Genomic DNA, 17,534 nt, shown 5'->3' with positions numbered 1-17,534 from the left:
AAGCTGCCACGAGGACGCGTTAGCCCGAAGTGACTCGTGTTGGTAGCAGAAGTTCAGTAAACAATGGTGGAGGAATGTTGGACTTGGATAGTGCCACATATGCAAGCCAATCACGATAACATCATCCACGGGAGAAGTTGAGGATGTTGGAAATTACCAAAACACCTTCTGGTACAAAGTGAACCTTTCAGGCGGAGTGTATGTTAGAGGAATCAGTTGAAGTGGTAGAAGTCGATTAAGTTGGGAGGATGTTGGGATTGTTAGACATAAGAGGAGAAATTCTCACGGAGTAATTGACACCCGTCCCGTTTAGGTCCGTCTCGCAAAAGCCCGCAAGAAAATGGAACAGGACGAAGCGGTCATAATTGAGGGTGCGAAACTAAAATCTTGGCCCACCCCGCAAAAAGTGAAGGCGGGGTGGACTAAGCCCGCGGACATTGCATTTTTCAAATCTAAAAACGTAAAATTTATTTCAATGCCCCTGCCCGCAAAATCCCGCATAAAAAACGGGGCGGGACTGAGTGGTCACACTAGCGGGTGATGGTCTAAAACTTTGACTCGCTCCATTTTATATAGAGGACAAAACGGGCATGTCCAACGAATGTAAAAACTTAAACTTTTTGTGGTTAATACAATAATAAAATCTTATATTTATTTTATAAAGTAAATGTTAAATAAAAATATTCTTTTATAATTTATTTTTTTAATAATTTTTTTAAAAATATATTGTTCACCAAGATAAACAATATACGTGTAAGTATTTGGTGTAAGTATTTGGTGTAATAATTTGTGTCGAGATAGCATTAATCTATGCTTATAGGTGAATTTTCTTATTAAACAACTTCATCCATATGGATATATAAGTTGTAAAGGAGGGAACGTATTAGGAAAATGATAGTTGATATAATTTAACTCATAACACATTCACCATTTTTATTAAAACTTAAAACTTAAACTCATCATCACATATAAATAGTGATGACGTAGTTAAACATGATTTTCACATACGTGAAATATCAATACTATATAGTGGCAAGATATATAATACACAACACAAATTGCTGTCTATATATCTATACCTCTTATGATAAGCACACAACATTCTTTATTCATAAAACTACTAAGAAAGTGCATCATGCAGGATGATATGATACTCAGTTATGAGTGTTGTCCTCGGGTTGCACATCAACAGCTTCACCAGCATATGAGCAACACCTGCAACCCCCATAACGCCCACCACAACAGCCGTATCGGCATCTACCTCCACCATGGTAACCACCACCACCATTGTAACCACCACCAGGACCTCCGTGGTAACCACCACCACCACCATTGTAACCACCACCACCATTATATCCTCCACCTCCGTTGTAGCCACCACCTGGACCGTAGCCTCTACCACCATATTTGGCATCATTTACTTCATGTGACTTTTCAACAACCTCTGCATGCAAATGCAACATTATGTAAATATTAAGCCTGCCCTAACTTTTTTAAAAATGTATATATTAAACCTAAATTTATAAAAATAATGTATAACAAGCTCACCGTCTTTTGTATTAGTGGAAGTCTCAGTTAAGTCCCTGGCTGAAACCTCGGAGGAGATAAGAAGAACCATGGCCAATAGACCAAGGATGAGGATTTCTTTTTTTGAATCCATTGTACTCAACTCAAGATCAATTGAAATGTGATATTTGGTAGTGAAGGATGAGAAAAATAGTAAGAAAGTGTGCTCTATATATAGTGGAGGGAAGTAAGTAGTTGGGATGGTAGCTAGTATGTATTAATTCAATCTTATCTTGAAATAGTGAAGTAAGATGTTTTTTTTCCAATCTTAGCTTTGATATTCATTTTGGTAGTAAAGATCGAAGGTTAAGTAATGTAGCAGTGCAGTTATTGCCTGTGCCATGTCTACTTGCTGTTAGCTGACAGTGACAGTGAGTATTGAAAGCATGGTACTTTTAGTCCACAGTCCACACTAGCTATCTCGTGGAACTACATTCCAAGTATATAGTTATTTTTTTCTCTTAATATCAAATTATGATTTTTGTTATTATCAAATTTACTCGTCGTCATGATATATAAAATAGTGTAGATGTTTAGATATTATTTTTTAACTTTGACGTATAAAAAACATACCAAAAAAAAAACACTCATGAAAAAGTTTGGATATATAACATCCAAAAATCCTTTTTGAGATCACATTTGAAGTTGACACGACAATACCACTACTATTACGGAAAACACATATTATCACGGTTGTGAAAGCATTATAACTATGGTTGAGCAACTATAGTAAGATGGTGTGTGGTTGTAAGTAGACTATTTACAATCATGGTATATTAGTCATGGTAATAAACTGGAAAATGTGCTACATATAACTACGGTTGTAATAAACAACCGTGGGGAAGGTGAAGACAGAAAGCATCAAGGCCAAGATCAACATTGTCTGGATATCAACTATATGGAGCCTCTGGACCATGAGAAATGCCATGGTTTTTGAGAACAAACCTTATAGTTTTGATTGGGTTTTTAACAATGTAATTTTTTCCTCTTGGAGATGGGTGTCCTTAAGCCAATCTTTGTCCAATTTTTGTTATTATGATTGGTACAAAGTGCCCCTAGCTGGCTTTAGAATTGATTAGAATTGTTTCTTTGTAAGGGTTGCACCCCTAGTGCAATTTCTCTTTAATCAATTGCTTTCTAAAAAAAAAAAAAACAACCGTGGGGAAAAGTCCGTCAACCCACTTTTTCATATTTGTCACATATTTTTCCCGACTAGATTAATAACTTTCATCACATTATGTAATATTAAATATTTTTAACATAACAACAACAACAATAACAAAATAAATAAATAGAACTGTTAAACAAGAACCTTTTACCTTACACAACACCGACAACTAATGTTGCAAAGTTGAATATAATCCATGCTTTCCATGCCTCGTTTAATTTGGAGAAGAGATGATGGAGTTCCGAAACTCGTTAATAGAAGAAATATTTTTGAGTTTCGTTTATGAAAGAAATGATCTTTTCAAGTTTGGTTTAGCGGAGGAATAGTGTTTTGTAAATGGAAGAAGTTTGGAGGCAAAAGATGAAGTTTGTCTAAGTACGTCTAGGGCAAAAGTGAATGAACTAAGAGTGTTATACATCTTTAAAAAAATAAGAAGGTGATGGGATTCGAACTCATGATCAGACGTCACTTTTTCCCATGGTTGGAATTCCAACCATGGTGCAACGTGACTTAAAAATATGTTAAATAAATGAAAAATAATGGTGTTGAGATTTGAACCCATGATCATATGCCACTTTTCTCCACGGTTGGAATTTCAACTGTGATTTAAGGTGATGTCTTCCTATGTCACTTTTCACTACGGTTAAAATTTCAACGTGGTTTAAAGTGATGTCTTCTTACTTTTGACCACGATTGTTATTAAGTACCATGGTGAAAAATATTTTTTTAAAAATGTTGGCACCTATATATCACCTACTACTTCGGTTGATTGAATAGTCGAGGTAATAACATGTTATAAAAGATATATTTTGTAGTAGTGGATGTTATCTCATAACGAACCAACAAAGTATAGGTTGTTTATTCACTATACTTTTGTCTTTGTTGCTCTGAACATGTTTGAAAAATTATTTGATGAAATAATACTGCAAAAGTGGTGATTTTTCCTTTAATGTTGCGGTCATATATGAAGAGTTGCCACAAATTTTGTCCAAATTACAAAATAATTGGTCATTCCATTCACCAATACCAATGAAACTTAATGATAAACACGATTTTGCGTCGCATTCAAAGTGACTTCTTATGGAAAGGGAAGGAAGATAAAAGATCGATCTATTGGGTGAGTTGGGCCACGGTTTACAAACCTAGAGATCATGGCGGGCTTGGTGTTTCGAATCTAGCGTTGTTGGATAAATGGAAATGGATAATTTTGAATGAAAACAATTCGTTATGGCTTAAATTACTTAGAAATAGATATGGCAATATTAAGTGGAAAGTGCAGATGGGTGAGGTTAGCATGTTGTCGAGTAAACGTTCTATATGGTGGTGAGATTTAATTCTTTCTGGAAATAATGTTGATGATGACGAGAATTGTTTTAATAGAGTTGTGTCGCGCAAAGTCAGAAATGGTGTTTCATTGGAGCTGTGGAAGTCTTGTTGGTTAGGAAATCAAACTCTGCGTTTGGCCTATCCGGAAATATACGAGCAGGCCGTAAAATCAGACCTGAGTTTATCATAAGCAGGGGAATGGGTCAACAACATTTGGACCTGGAATCTCGACGGGTTGATTAAAAACAGGGATGTTTTTGTGCAAGGAATCTGGGCTAAGTTCAACAGTCAGTTTCGGGAGACATCATTGGATCAAGATGCTGAAAAGAGTTTCGAATGGAGAATTGGTAAGGAAGGTTTACCGGAAATCTTGTTATGAGCTTTTCAATGATAATATCTGTCGCACGCTCGCGAAATATGAACAGAGTCGCCACCAATATATTTATCCCAAAGAGGGAAAGGAATATCAGAAAACCTAGATAAAGAAAGGATAAGAGAAGGTCTTTCGACCAGAGATAGGGTACGGGAGTCGGTTACGCAAGGGGAAGGTGCTAGCACCCCTCACGTCTGTGGTACTCCACAGGATCCACTTATGTTTGTTCTATTCTAAGGGTGTATAAATCTAAAGCTTAATCACTAAGGGAATGCATGCAAATGAAAGAAAAAGAAACACGGGGAAAATAAGGTTTATAAATAATTGTGCTCGCTTAGGCCCCGCGACCTAATGCCTACGTATCCTTTTCAGGAATCAGAGCGCCGTAGTTCGGCTCTTTAGTTTTTGTTTGTTTTTGTGTTTTTTAGTGGACGAAGTTACATTCGCACTCCGCTGCTCGACCTCTGGAGTCTTAAGCTGGGAATGGAGCGGAAGTAACGTGTCCGATTAGGAGAAAGAATGCCCTGAAAGCAAGAGAAAGAATGCCTCGGAGGCAAGAGATAAAAGATTGGTTTGTGTTTTTTATGTAATTCCATGATGAACAAAACCCAATACAAGGCTTCGCACCACTTCGTTACTTTGTTTAGGTCTGAGCCTTTATTAAGTGTTTTAGATGTTTTTGATTGGTGATTTTTAAGGGGAATTAATCTGCGAGTTGAATCACACAAAATGGTAGAGAAACAGATTAGGGAATGAATCCCACTCATTTCTCTACATAATGATCGAGAAACAGATTAGGGAATGAATCCCACTCATTTCTCTACAAAGACATCGAGAAACAGATTAGGGAATGAATCCCACTCATTTCTCTACATAGTGATCGAGAAACAGATTAGGGAATGAATCCCACTCATTTCTCTCCCACTAAGTGATTGAGAAACAGATTAGGGAATAAATCCCACTCATTTCTCTCCCACTTTTAGTGAAGTGTGATCCGCCTCTTCCTTTATTAAATGTCTTAAAGTTGCAAAGAAAAAGGAGAAGAAAACTAGCCTAAAATGAAGTAACTAGCCTAAGTGTTTAAAAGGGAATTTCTAGATCCTAATGTTATCATGGTTTCTACCTAGAGTTAGGAATTAAAGAGATATGAAAATAAAGTCACAATTATAAGCAAAGATTTAAGAATGATACAATGGTACAAAGTTACACACAAGCATGAAGTAACAAGTCAAAATATAGCACGAAAGTGAAGTAAAATACTATTATTTTTTATATTGATTTTTTATGTGACAAATCGAATGATTTAATCAAGCAAGCAAATTAAAAATACAAGCCTAAACTAATATTTTTTAGTGATTATTTTTATATGACATAAATTGTATTAAGGTCTAAAAAATGAGAGGTGAAAATTAGTTTTAATTACTAAAGAAAGATTATTAAAACTAAATAGAAATCTAAATTATTAATAAAAAATAAAAGGAAAAAGGGGGTGCAAACCTAAAGATATAGGTGTAAAGAGTACATGGGGCGCATGGCCCAGTGGGAGGCCCATGATGATTATTGTAGTTGCAGAATTTTGTTTGCAAAAAAAGAGGAGTTACGGGCCTAGAGGGAGGTGTGGCAATGAATTCGTGGCCCAATGTTGATTATCTTGATTCAATTATCATGTTATTCTGATTTTTATTAATTAACAAAATTAATTGGTTAAAAAAAATAAAAAAGAAATAGAAAAAGGAATTAGGATTTAGATGTGTCGTTCCCTATTCCCTCTCTCAGACTCACGTTCTTCTTCTTTTCTCAAACAACCCTCACCGGAAATCGCTCCGCCGCGCCGGGGGCGGCGGAGCCCATTCAAACCCACAACTGACATACTTGAAAGACTCCTCTCTACGTCCTCTTTTCAATTCTTAACCTTAATTTCTCAGATTCCGTCTCAATTGATACAAAGGATGAACCCTAGATCTAAGGAAAAACGCAATTAAACGCTAACGATTGCAATTCACGGAGCGAGATCATGGGGGAAGTAAACAGAGGACAATAATCTACCGTATGGCAAAAAAATGGCGTAAAAAGATGAAGAAAGTTTGAGGAGTTCGCGTTTTCCTGCCGGAGTCAGTCCGGCGCTCCTTCGACGGCGTCGACTTGGCGAAATAGACGCGAGGAAGTCTTCACTTCAGGTACTCTTCCGTTATCTTCTTACTTCTTGCGCTATCCCCTTCATCTTCTTGATTTCTTTATGCGTTTGTGATTGTTGTGACGTGATGATACTTGACGCGTTGTTATTACAGATGTTGTTGCTGCGTTGAAATTATGGCGAATGTGATGAAGTTGTTGATGAAGATGATAATTCCATGAAGATTGAATCGTGGTGATTCAGTGAAGCTGTGGCATGGTGAATTGAAGGATTGGAATGTTGAAGAAAATGAATGGAAGTTCAGAGCGAAGGTTGAAGAAATGAAGAGAGGTTCTGGTTTTTGGTTACGGTTGGAGGATGGAAGATGATGAAGTTATGATGGTTATGGTGATGGAGGGGAGTAGTGATGCTGAGAAGAATGATGGAGGAGGATGAGAGATGAAGGTAGTAATTTGTGGAGAATTGTGGTGAGTGAAGAAGATGGATGATGAAGATGGAAATGGTGGAGCAGGTGAATCGAGTGTGTGAAAAAGGGAGCCCACTGAATTGGATAAAGGCTTGGATTTATAGAAGTACTTAAGGTTAGTTACTTCTGATTTTCTGTTACAAATCCGTTATGGGGGTTGGTTGTAGGTAGTTATGATGTGTAACTGTTTCTGTTATCTGTTGTAACTGACTTGGAAGGTTGGGTTGAAATTCTGTTATGGGTTGTTACAAGACAGTTAGGGATCTGTTATAAGTTAACAATGAGAACAATTCTTTTGGAATTGATTTCTCTTGTTTGAAACTGTAAGTGCATTGTTTCTTTTTTTTGTTCCTATGTGTATATTCTGGACTGTTGTGTGCTTGTGGTATTAGAATGTTAGGATGGGGTTAACTGAATGAAGTAGGCTAAAGAATTGTTAATAATGTTAAGTGTGTGGATGTTAGTGTTGAGTTGGTTTAGGACTGTTAGACCCGGTTATGAACAGAGGTTAAATTAGTAGTAAATGTATGCTGTTGGTTTTTGAATGGTTTGAATGGTTGCGACTGGACGGTATAAACTGAACCGGTTTCGTATGCGTAGCTAAGATAAAAGTGTGCCTTTGGTTTCTTTGTTTCTATGTATGGCTGCTTTGAAAATGTTAAGCAACTTCTCTCTTTTTTTTTGATGATTTCATGAAAGGAATGATGATGTTGTTTGCGTTTGATTATGCAGGTTCAGATTGTTTTGGCAGCAGGTTTGGGATTGCAATTGTACTTGAAGGTATTGGGCACTGTTTTGAAATGGTTTGAAATATATGTTCTGGTGCCATTGTTAGCTGACTGACTTGTACAGGTGCAAGGCTTAGCTACATGATACAAGTGATGGGGGGTCAAAGATGAAGAGAAATCGAAGACTGATATAGGGAATAAGTTTAGGACAATTTTTGCATTTAAACGGTGTGATGTACAATTGGATATGTTTTGATGTAACTGTTTTTTGGAGCAATTTGTAAATGGATTATTGACTTTGGATGATAATGCTTGTATTGTGATGAATGAACTTAGTTGAATGGCCTTGAATATATATATTCGTCACATTTGAATTCAAATTCTTCCAAAGAGTTCCTCGTGTGTTTTGTTTCTATCTCTATAATCCTTGAATTTCTTTAATAAACCTTATCTAATCTTGGATTTGAATGAACACCTCAATTTGGATAATTATTAAAGGAAACCCCACTTTTGAACTTCAGAGTTGCGCTTGAAGTGGATAGGAATTGAAGCATAGAAGCAGAGAAAGTCTTAATTCCGGTCTTTAATTACTGAATTCCAATAAGCTTAAGCAATGAACCAGAGTATGCACTTGATGTATTTTTTTTGAGAAATCTTGATAAAAAAAATGTTGCTATAGCTCAATAACCTTGAAGGAAGAGGAGAACCTCAAAATCATAGAGAATGCTGATTACTAATATCCTTGATCTCCATACTAAGTTAATGATTAATGATGCATGATTTTATTGATGACCTAAGATGTAAATGAATGAGATATGTAAGCCAATTCGGAATAATTAGATGGGCAAATTTTGGGGTGCAACAGCTGCCCCTATTTAATCGTCTTAAACCTGAAGGTAAGATTGGCGCTAGCCTTTCGATCATTCAAGGTTGAAGAAGATTAAATACCAAGAGAGCCTGAAAATTTGCCTGATGAGAGATAAGATCCACTGGGGAAGAAGCGGTGTCAACTCCACTGAGGAAAAGTGTATCAATTCTGGATTGAACAAATTAACTCTGGGTTAGAAATGAAATGGAATTCAACTCTGGGTTGAAGAAGGATAGCGGGTCAACTCTGGGTCGAAGAATAAAGGGGAAGTCAACTCTGGGTTGGACAAGATGTAAACATCAACTCTGGGTTGAGAATAGAAAGGGAAATCAGTATTAATGGGACAAGATATAGGCATCAACTCTGGGTTGAGAAAGAAGGAACATCAACTCTGGGCTGAAAACAAGAGATAGACATCAACTCTGGGTTGAGAGAAAGTAATTCAACTCTGGGTTGAAAGAAGAGATATGAACAATTAGGAATAACCGTCAACTCTGGGTTGAATGGGAAAGGACAGAAGATGACCGTCAACTCTGGGTTGAGTGGGAAAGAGAATAGGTAACCGTCAACTCTAGGTTGAGTGGGAAAGGAGAAAAGAATAACCGTCAACTCTGGGTTGAGTGGGAAAGAAAGACAAGGATCAACTCTGGGTTGAATAAAAGATAACCGTCAACTCTGGGTTGAGCGGGGAAGAGAAATCAATTCTGGATTGAATAAGGGATAACCATCAACTCTGGGTTGAGAGGGGAAGAGAAATCAATTCTGGATTGAATAAGGGATAACCATCAACTCTGGGTTGAGAGGGGAAGAGAAATCAATTCTGGATTGAATAAGGGATAACCATCAACTCTGGGTTGAGAGGGGAAAAGGATAAAGAATAACCATCAACTCTGGGTTGAGTGGGAAAAGACAAGGAATCAACTCTGGGTTGAGTAAAAGATAAGCGTCAACTCTGGGTTGAGCGGGAAAAGAAAAGGGACAACCGTCAACTCTGGGTTGAGTGGGAGGAGATAATTAACTCGGTTAAAAGATGGAGGGAAAGTCAACTCTGGGTTGAACTCAAAAACATCAACTCTGGGTTGAAGAAAAATGACCGTGATTGGCTTTGGGAGATGACACCACAATGGTAACTCTGAGTGATCCAGTGGAATATCGATTGATTGCTTGTAGGGACCTCATCTGATGAGTAACTTCTTGGCTTATGCTTCGCATGCAATGTTTGATTTATTTGTGCACTTCTGGAGATGCAATGTTATGGATTCTATATGTAGTGTATTGATTGATTTGTCAGGGTTTTTGCTTCGATGTGGAATAGATTAGGTGGAGTTCTGAACTCTGCTTGATTCAAGATAGGGTGGATGCCCCTGATTTGTTGATGATCGGATCATGCGGGTGAAATGATAATGAGAATGCAATGATATGCATGATGATTGTATGATTATGAATGGGATGATAGTCTCCAAGATACCAGGAGTGGATGGAGGAATCCTTGCAGGAAGGTTGTTGCTTGAAGGATAGCCCTTGTGAAGGTGAGGTGTTTGGCTTAACTCCTCGACACTTGTCTTGATATCTGACACTTGATTGAAGATGAAGAGATGAATTGTTACTAGCTTGCCCCAGCTTGTATGATCTCTTGAGATAGAACTTTGATAATGCTTGAATCATGGAGATTTGTGATGGACTGCCCCAGTGTTGATTATGGAACGGATGCCCCATATTGAAAGGAACTCTTCCACCAAATGGATGTTTAAGATATTTGCTCGGTGGATGACCAACCTTTGCCTTTTAAAGACTACTCAATGGGATTTCAATGTTGAACTTTCCTTGGTATCAAGTACTTACTTTCGGATTAGAGACAATTCCGTTTTGAAAAAAAAATAATGAGAATGCAATGCACATGTTAATCTCAAAGGAAAAAGTTTTTATTTGTCAAAATGTTGTACTGATACTAACACAAGTGACAAGCAACATTAGGAGTCAGTTTTGACATGATTTTACAATTTGTATGCTTTCAGAACGAACCCTGCTTCAATTAGGACTTTTGAGGATTGTAACGTGGTCGGGTTCACGGTTTGAGAAACAAAGGATAAAGGCTCAAGTTCTACTTAACCCACCCCTTCTTCGTGATGTTCTCCAGTCCTACGTTCAGCTAGTTTGACACGAGTGTTCAACTTTCAGGAAGGATTGTGACGGATGAGGATCCTTTGTAGCTTTGATGGAGGTGGCAGTCACCTTTTGGCGCTTTTGTTGATGGTCATAACAACTTGTCCCTTGGAGGAATTTTCTTTTGCTTTTGTCTTTTTGCTTTCCCTAACTTTTGCCTGGACAAAAAGTTTCTTTTGATTTTGGTTTCCGTTGTCCAGCGGGATATGCCCTAAATTTTGCCTAAGTCATTTGCTTCAAATCTTTTCTTTTTTTTCTTTTTTTTTTTGACTTAGCGGGCTATTGTTTCTTTTTTTTTTTTTATGATGATTCATAACTTTCTTTTATTCTTTTTTGTCTCGTTCGGGAGCAAGTTGTATGACTTTGGTGATTGACTTGACGAAAAGGTTGTGACTGCCTTCTTCTTAGTGAATGGGAGACATCCATTGTGGATAGTGATCTTCCTCTTTTGTGAGATATGAGATATGGTTGATCCTCTGGTGGAATACCTGAAAGTTGAACGCTCGGTCGCACTAACTGAAGACTACCCTGCCCCTGGTTAAGATTGAGGGTTTTATATATTTGAAAAGAAACTACTACTCCATAGGCTCGAAGGGGTTTACGAAGGTTTCACTCCCTTATAACCCCGGTGTTTAGGAATTGAAACAATGCCTGTACATCCTCAGCAGGATCTTGTTCCAAAAGCACACAATTAGTGATTCATGTGTTTTTGATTTTTCATCATTCTCCTTTTTTAATTGCTTAAGACAAATGAGTTGAATATCAATGAACATAATGACAAAGATGAAATGATTTGAGAAAAACATGTATATTACATTATTTTTATTTATTCAAACAGAATGAGTTTCTTACAATGAGAAGTACTTGATAACAACAAAAGTAGTACAATTGAAAATACTAAAGAAATCTATACAATGGCAAGCTTGGCCTTATTCTAATGCAAATGAAATGTTCTCTGACAGACATAAAGTCTTCACGGTCCACTGGTGGAAGCTCCATTGTGAGGTGGCATGGGATTGTTGACCACATTAGGTGTCGCAGGTGTGAATGTAATCTCATTTGCATCAAGCAGATCCTGAACCTTGTCTTTGAGAACTCTGCACTCTTCAGTGGTGTGACCAGATCCTCCAGAGTGGAATTCACACTTGGCATTAATCTTGTAATTTGGAGGGAGAGGATCAGGAGGAGGCCTCGCTTCAGCTAATTGAATCAGCTTTTGATCAAGCAAGGCGGCGAGAAGTTGGCTATAGGTCATTGGTACACGATCATACACCCTTTTTGGCCTATTCTGTCTCTGTTGATAACCTTGTTGTTGTTGAACATATTGCTGATACGGAACCCAAGGTTGTTGACCAACAGGTGCCACATAAGCTTGAGGAGCGGTGGCGTTCACTTGATAGTAGGGAGCTTGATCTTGAGCAGAAGCAGCACTAGTCTCACCTTCTTTCTTTTTGATGAAATTACCTTGAGGTTTTTTGTACCCATATGGATTAGCAGCAGTAGCATTGGCGGGATTCTGGATCTTACCAATTTTCAAGCCATTCTCAATTCTTTCACCAATCCTAACTAGATCGGAGAAGCCAGAAGAAACACTACCCACCATCCTTTCATAGTAATGTCCTTGAAGAGTGTTCATGAACATATCAACCAGCTCGGATTCAGAAAGTGGTGGATTAACTTGAGCAGCCATTTCTCTCCACCTTTGGGCATATTCTTTGAATGTCTCATTGGTCTTTTGTGCTTGATTCTGAAGTTGCAACCTAGTCGGTGCCATGTCGATGTTGTATTGGTATTGCTTGAGAAAGGCATCATACAAATCCTTCCAAGATCGGATCCTATTACGCTCCAGATTCATATACCAGTTCAGAGATGCCCCAGACAAGCTATCTTGAAAGCAATGGATGAGCAATGGTTCATTGTGAATGTGAGAAGCCATCTTACGACAGTACATGATAATGTGGCTCTTCGGACAGCTTAAACCCTTGTACTTTTGAAAGTCGGGAGTCTTGAACTTGGGAGGAATAACCAGATTAGGAACCAAGCACATTTCTTCAGCGTTCATCCCATAGGCACTAAAACCTTCGATAGCTCGGATCCTTTCCTCAAGAATCTTATACTTCTCAGCAGATCTCTCAACAGGTTGAGCTCTTTCAGCAGTTGGTATTGGATGCATTTCTGGATTAGCAAATTGAGGACCACAAAAAGCAGGATGAGGAACTTCTGAATGAGGAGGTGGAGTAGGAAATGGGAAAACAGGCCCATTCATAGTTGGCACTCCAGAGGTTAAGGGCATGGACCCTCCTTGGTTTGAAGCTCCAAGAGTATCAGCAGTCATGAAGCTAAATGGCATTCCGAGAGTAGCATTAGTCCTTGGTTGGAACTCAGGTGGATTAGTAGAAGGTGGAATGACATCAGGTTGACTAGCAGCAGCTTGATTAGCATCAATGGGAACCTCTTGTGCAACAGGAATCCTTTCATTCCTCAAAGCTTGGAGGGCTTCCAAAATAGCATCAACCTTAGTTTTCATTTGATCCATCTCTTCTCTAATGGCAGCTTGATCTTGTTCGTAATTCTCCATGATTCTTCTTCTGTGAGCTCTTGTCAGATATCGGTGTGGAGGAATCGTCTTGACTGATCTGATGGAGAGAAAGAGGTAAGAGTCTTGGTAACCATGAATGCATATGCATGAATGCAAAGATGTTAATGAAGATGCAAATGTATTAGGGTCAAGGATCAAGGCTTCTTGGACAACAACTTCTCATGGCTAATAAGATATGGTCGAATCCTCCAGATTCAGAGGTTCGACGTTGCTTTCTGGATAAACAGCTTGTGCATAAGTCAAAGATGGTCGAACCCTCCAGATTCAGAGGTTCAACGTTGATTCTGATATATAACTGATGTAGAGCTTCTGTATAAGTCAAATGTCCCAGGATCAAAGGTTCGACGCCTTTTTGAATGCCAGGAAAACCAATAGTTACCAACATAACATGTACCTGCACCTGTATAGAGTATGATTCCCTCCCCACTCACAGGTGTAGTCTAGGTCAGGGTAAGGTCATGAAACGCAGTATACGGTCCGCCCGAAGGTAAGCATCGTCACAGCGTGGATGCGGGTGACGATAATACCTCCGTTTGAAACCACTACTCTTCTCGTGGTCACATAATCCATCCCGAGACGTACACCTCGAGACAAACTATGCTCCCACTCTATCCTAGGGTCCCTAGAGTGCACTCATAGCCTGTGTATTGGGCCTTTTACCTCATAGAATCATCCCACCCATCCTGCAAACAGTGAAAAAATATGTGGTCCCCACGGGGACCCATAATATAGTCCAGAATGCGAGAAAATAAACATGATATGCGAGCAATAAATAGTCATGATATGCAAGGCATAAAGAAGTAAAGCAATAAAGCAGTAAAGCAATAAAGCAATAAATCAATAAATGAACACCCATAGAAAAGAAAGCAAACACAAGCTAGGATCGACTAAGCTAGGTCCCCAGCAGAGTCGCCAACTGTCGCACGCTCGCGAAAATGTGAACAGAGTCGCCACCAATATATTTATCCCAAAGAGGGAAAGGAATATCAGAAAACCTAGATAAAGAAAGGATAAGAGAAGGTCTTTCGACCAGAGATAGGGTACGGGAGTCGGTTACGCAAGGGGAAGGTGCTAGCACCCCTCACGTCTGTGGTACTCCACAGGATCCACTTATGTTTGTTCTATTCTAAGGGTGTATAAATCTAAAGCTTAATCACTAAGGGAATGCATGCAAATGAAAGAAAAAGAAACACGGGGAAAATAAGGTTTATAAATAATTGTGCTCGCTTAGGCCCCGCGACCTAATGCCTACGTATCCTTTTCAGGAATCAGAGCGCCGTAGTTCGGCTCTTTAGTTTTTGTTTGTTTTTGTGTTTTTTAGTGGACGAAGTTACATTCGCACTCCGCTGCTCGACCTCTGGAGTCTTAAGCTGGGAATGGAGCGGAAGTAACGTGTCCGATTAGGAGAAAGAATGCCCTGAAAGCAAGAGAAAGAGTGCCTCGGAGGCAAGAGATAAAAGATTGGTTTGTGTTTTTTATGTAATTCCATGATGAACAAAACCCAATACAAGGCTTCGCACCACTTCGTTACTTTGTTTAGGTCTGAGCCTTTATTAAGTGTTTTAGATGTTTTTGATTGGTGATTTTTAAGGGGAATTAATCTGCGAGTTGAATCACACAAAATGGTAGAGAAACAGATTAGGTAATGAATCCCACTCATTTCTCTACATAATGATCGAGAAACAGATTAGGGAATGAATCCCACTCATTTCTCTACAAATACATCGAGAAACAGATTAGGGAATGAATCCCACTCATTTCTCTACATAGTGATCGAGAAACAGATTAGGGAATGAATCCCACTCATTTCTCTCCCACTAAGTGATTGAGAAACAGATTAGGGAATAAATCCCACTCATTTCTCTCCCACTTTTAGTGAAGTGTGATCCGCCTCTTCCTTTATTAAATGTCTTAAAGTTGCAAAGAAAAAGGAGAAGAAAACTAGCCTAAAATGAAGTAACTAGCCTAAGTGTTTAAAAGGGAATTTCTAGATCCTAATGTTATCATGGTTTCTACCTAGAGTTAGGAATTAAAGAGATATGAAAATAAAGTCACAATTATAAGCAAAGATTTAAGAATGATACAATGGTACAAAGTTACACACAAGCATGAAGTAACAAGTCAAAATATAGCACGAAAGTGAAGTAAAATACTATTATTTTTTATATTGATTTTTTATGTGACAAATCGAATGATTTAATCAAGCAAGCAAATTAAAAATACAAGCCTAAACTAATATTTTTTAGTGATTATTTTTATATGACATAAATTGTATTAAGGTCTAAAAAATGAGAGGTGAAAATTAGTTTTAATTACTAAAGAAAGATTATTAAAACTAAATAGAAATCTAAATTATTAATAAAAAATAAAAGGAAAAAGGGGGTGCAAACCTAAAGATATAGGTGTAAAGAGTACATGGGGCGCATGGCCCAGTGGGAGGCCCATGATGATTATTGTAGTTGCAGAATTTTGTTTGCAAAAAAAGAGGAGTTACGGGCCTAGAGGGAGGTGTGGCAATGAATTCGTGGCCCAATGTTGATTATCTTGATTCAATTATCATGTTATTCTGATTTTTATTAATTAACAAAATTAATTGGTTAAAAAAAATAAAAAAGAAATAGAAAAAGGAATTAGGATTTAGATGTGTCGTTCCCTATTCCCTCTCTCAGACTCACGTTCTTCTTCTTTTCTCAAACAACCCTCACCGGAAATCGCTCCGCCGCGCCGGGGGCGGCGGAGCCCATTCAAACCCACAACTGACATACTTGAAAGACTCCTCTCTACGTCCTCTTTTCAATTCTTAACCTTAATTTCTCAGATTCCGTCTCAATTGATACAAAGGATGAACCCTAGATCTAAGGAAAAACGCAATTAAACGCTAACGATTGCAATTCACGGAGCGAGATCATGGGGGAAGTAAACAGAGGACAATAATCTACCGTATGGCAAAAAAATGGCGTAAAAAGATGAAGAAAGTTTGAGGAGTTCGCGTTTACCTGCCGGAGTCAGTCCGGCGCTCCTTCGACGGCGTCGACTTGGCGAAATAGACGCGAGGAAGTCTTCACTTCAGGTACTCTTCCGTTATCTTCTTACTTCTTGCGTTATCCCCTTCATCTTCTTGATTTCTTTATGCGTTTGTGATTGTTGTGACGTGATGATACTTGACGCGTTGTTATTACAGATGTTGTTGCTGCGTTGAAATTATGGCGAATGTGATGAAGTTGTTGATGAAGATGATAATTCCATGAAGATTGAATCGTGGTGATTCAGTGAAGCTGTGGCATGGTGAATTGAAGGATTGGAATGTTGAAGAAAATGAATGGAAGTTCAGAGCGAAGGTTGAAGAAATGAAGAGAGGTTCTGGTTTTTGGTTACGGTTGGAGGATGGAAGATGATGAAGTTATGATGGTTATGGTGATGGAGGGGAGTAGTGATGCTGAGAAGAATGATGGAGGAGGATGAGAGATGAAGGTAGTAATTTGTGGAGAATTGTGGTGAGTGAAGAAGATGGATGATGAAGATGGAAATGGTGGAGCAGGTGAATCGAGTGTGTGAAAAAGGGAGCCCACTGAATTGGATAAAGGCTTGGATTTATAGAAGTACTTAAGGTTAGTTACTTCTGATTTTCTGTTACAAATCCGTTATGGGGGTTGGTTGTAGGTAGTTATGATGTGTAACTGTTTCTGTTATCTGTTGTAACTGACTTGGAAGGTTGGGTTGAAATTCTGTTATGGGTTGTTACAAGACAGTTAGGGATCTGTTATAAGTTAACAATGAGAACAATTCTTTTGGAATTGATTTCTCTTGTTTGAAACTGTAAGTGCATTGTTTCTTTTTTTTGTTCCTATGTGTATATGCTGGACTGTTGTGTGCTTGTGGTATTAGAATGTTAGGATGGGGTTAACTGAATGAAGTAGGCTAAAGAATTGTTAATAATGTTAAGTGTGTGGATGTTAGTGTTGAGTTGGTTTAGGACTGTTAGACCCGGTTATGAACAGAGGTTAAATTAGTAGTAAATGTATGCTGTTGGTTTTTGAATGGTTTGAATGGTTGCGACTGGACGGTATAAACTGAACCGGTTTCGTATGCGTAGCTAAGATAAAAGTGTGCCTTTGGTTTCTTTGTTTCTATGTATGGCTGCTT

General features: G+C 38.3%; 1 protein-coding gene across 1 annotated transcript; it reads right to left on the bottom strand.

Annotated features, from left to right (window-relative positions):
- Window positions 1–893: 893 nt before the first annotated feature.
- Window positions 894–1,695, bottom strand: LOC131621066 (dormancy-associated protein 2-like). Its single transcript, XM_058892272.1, has 2 exons — window positions 1,549–1,695; window positions 894–1,444 (listed from the first exon to the last, which is right to left on the bottom strand). The coding sequence occupies exons 1-2, from the start codon at window positions 1,658–1,660 to the stop codon at window positions 1,155–1,157; spliced, it is 402 nt and encodes a 133-aa protein (XP_058748255.1). The 5' UTR covers window positions 1,661–1,695; the 3' UTR covers window positions 894–1,154.
- Window positions 1,696–17,534: the final 15,839 nt, after the last annotated feature.

The sequence above is a fragment of the Vicia villosa genome, linkage group LG7 (assembly GCF_029867415.1).
Source record: "Vicia villosa cultivar HV-30 ecotype Madison, WI linkage group LG7, Vvil1.0, whole genome shotgun sequence".
Taxonomy (NCBI): domain Eukaryota; kingdom Viridiplantae; phylum Streptophyta; class Magnoliopsida; order Fabales; family Fabaceae; genus Vicia; species Vicia villosa.
The sequence above is the reverse complement of the archived record's forward strand: the minus strand, read 5'-3'. Positions and strand labels throughout refer to the sequence as shown.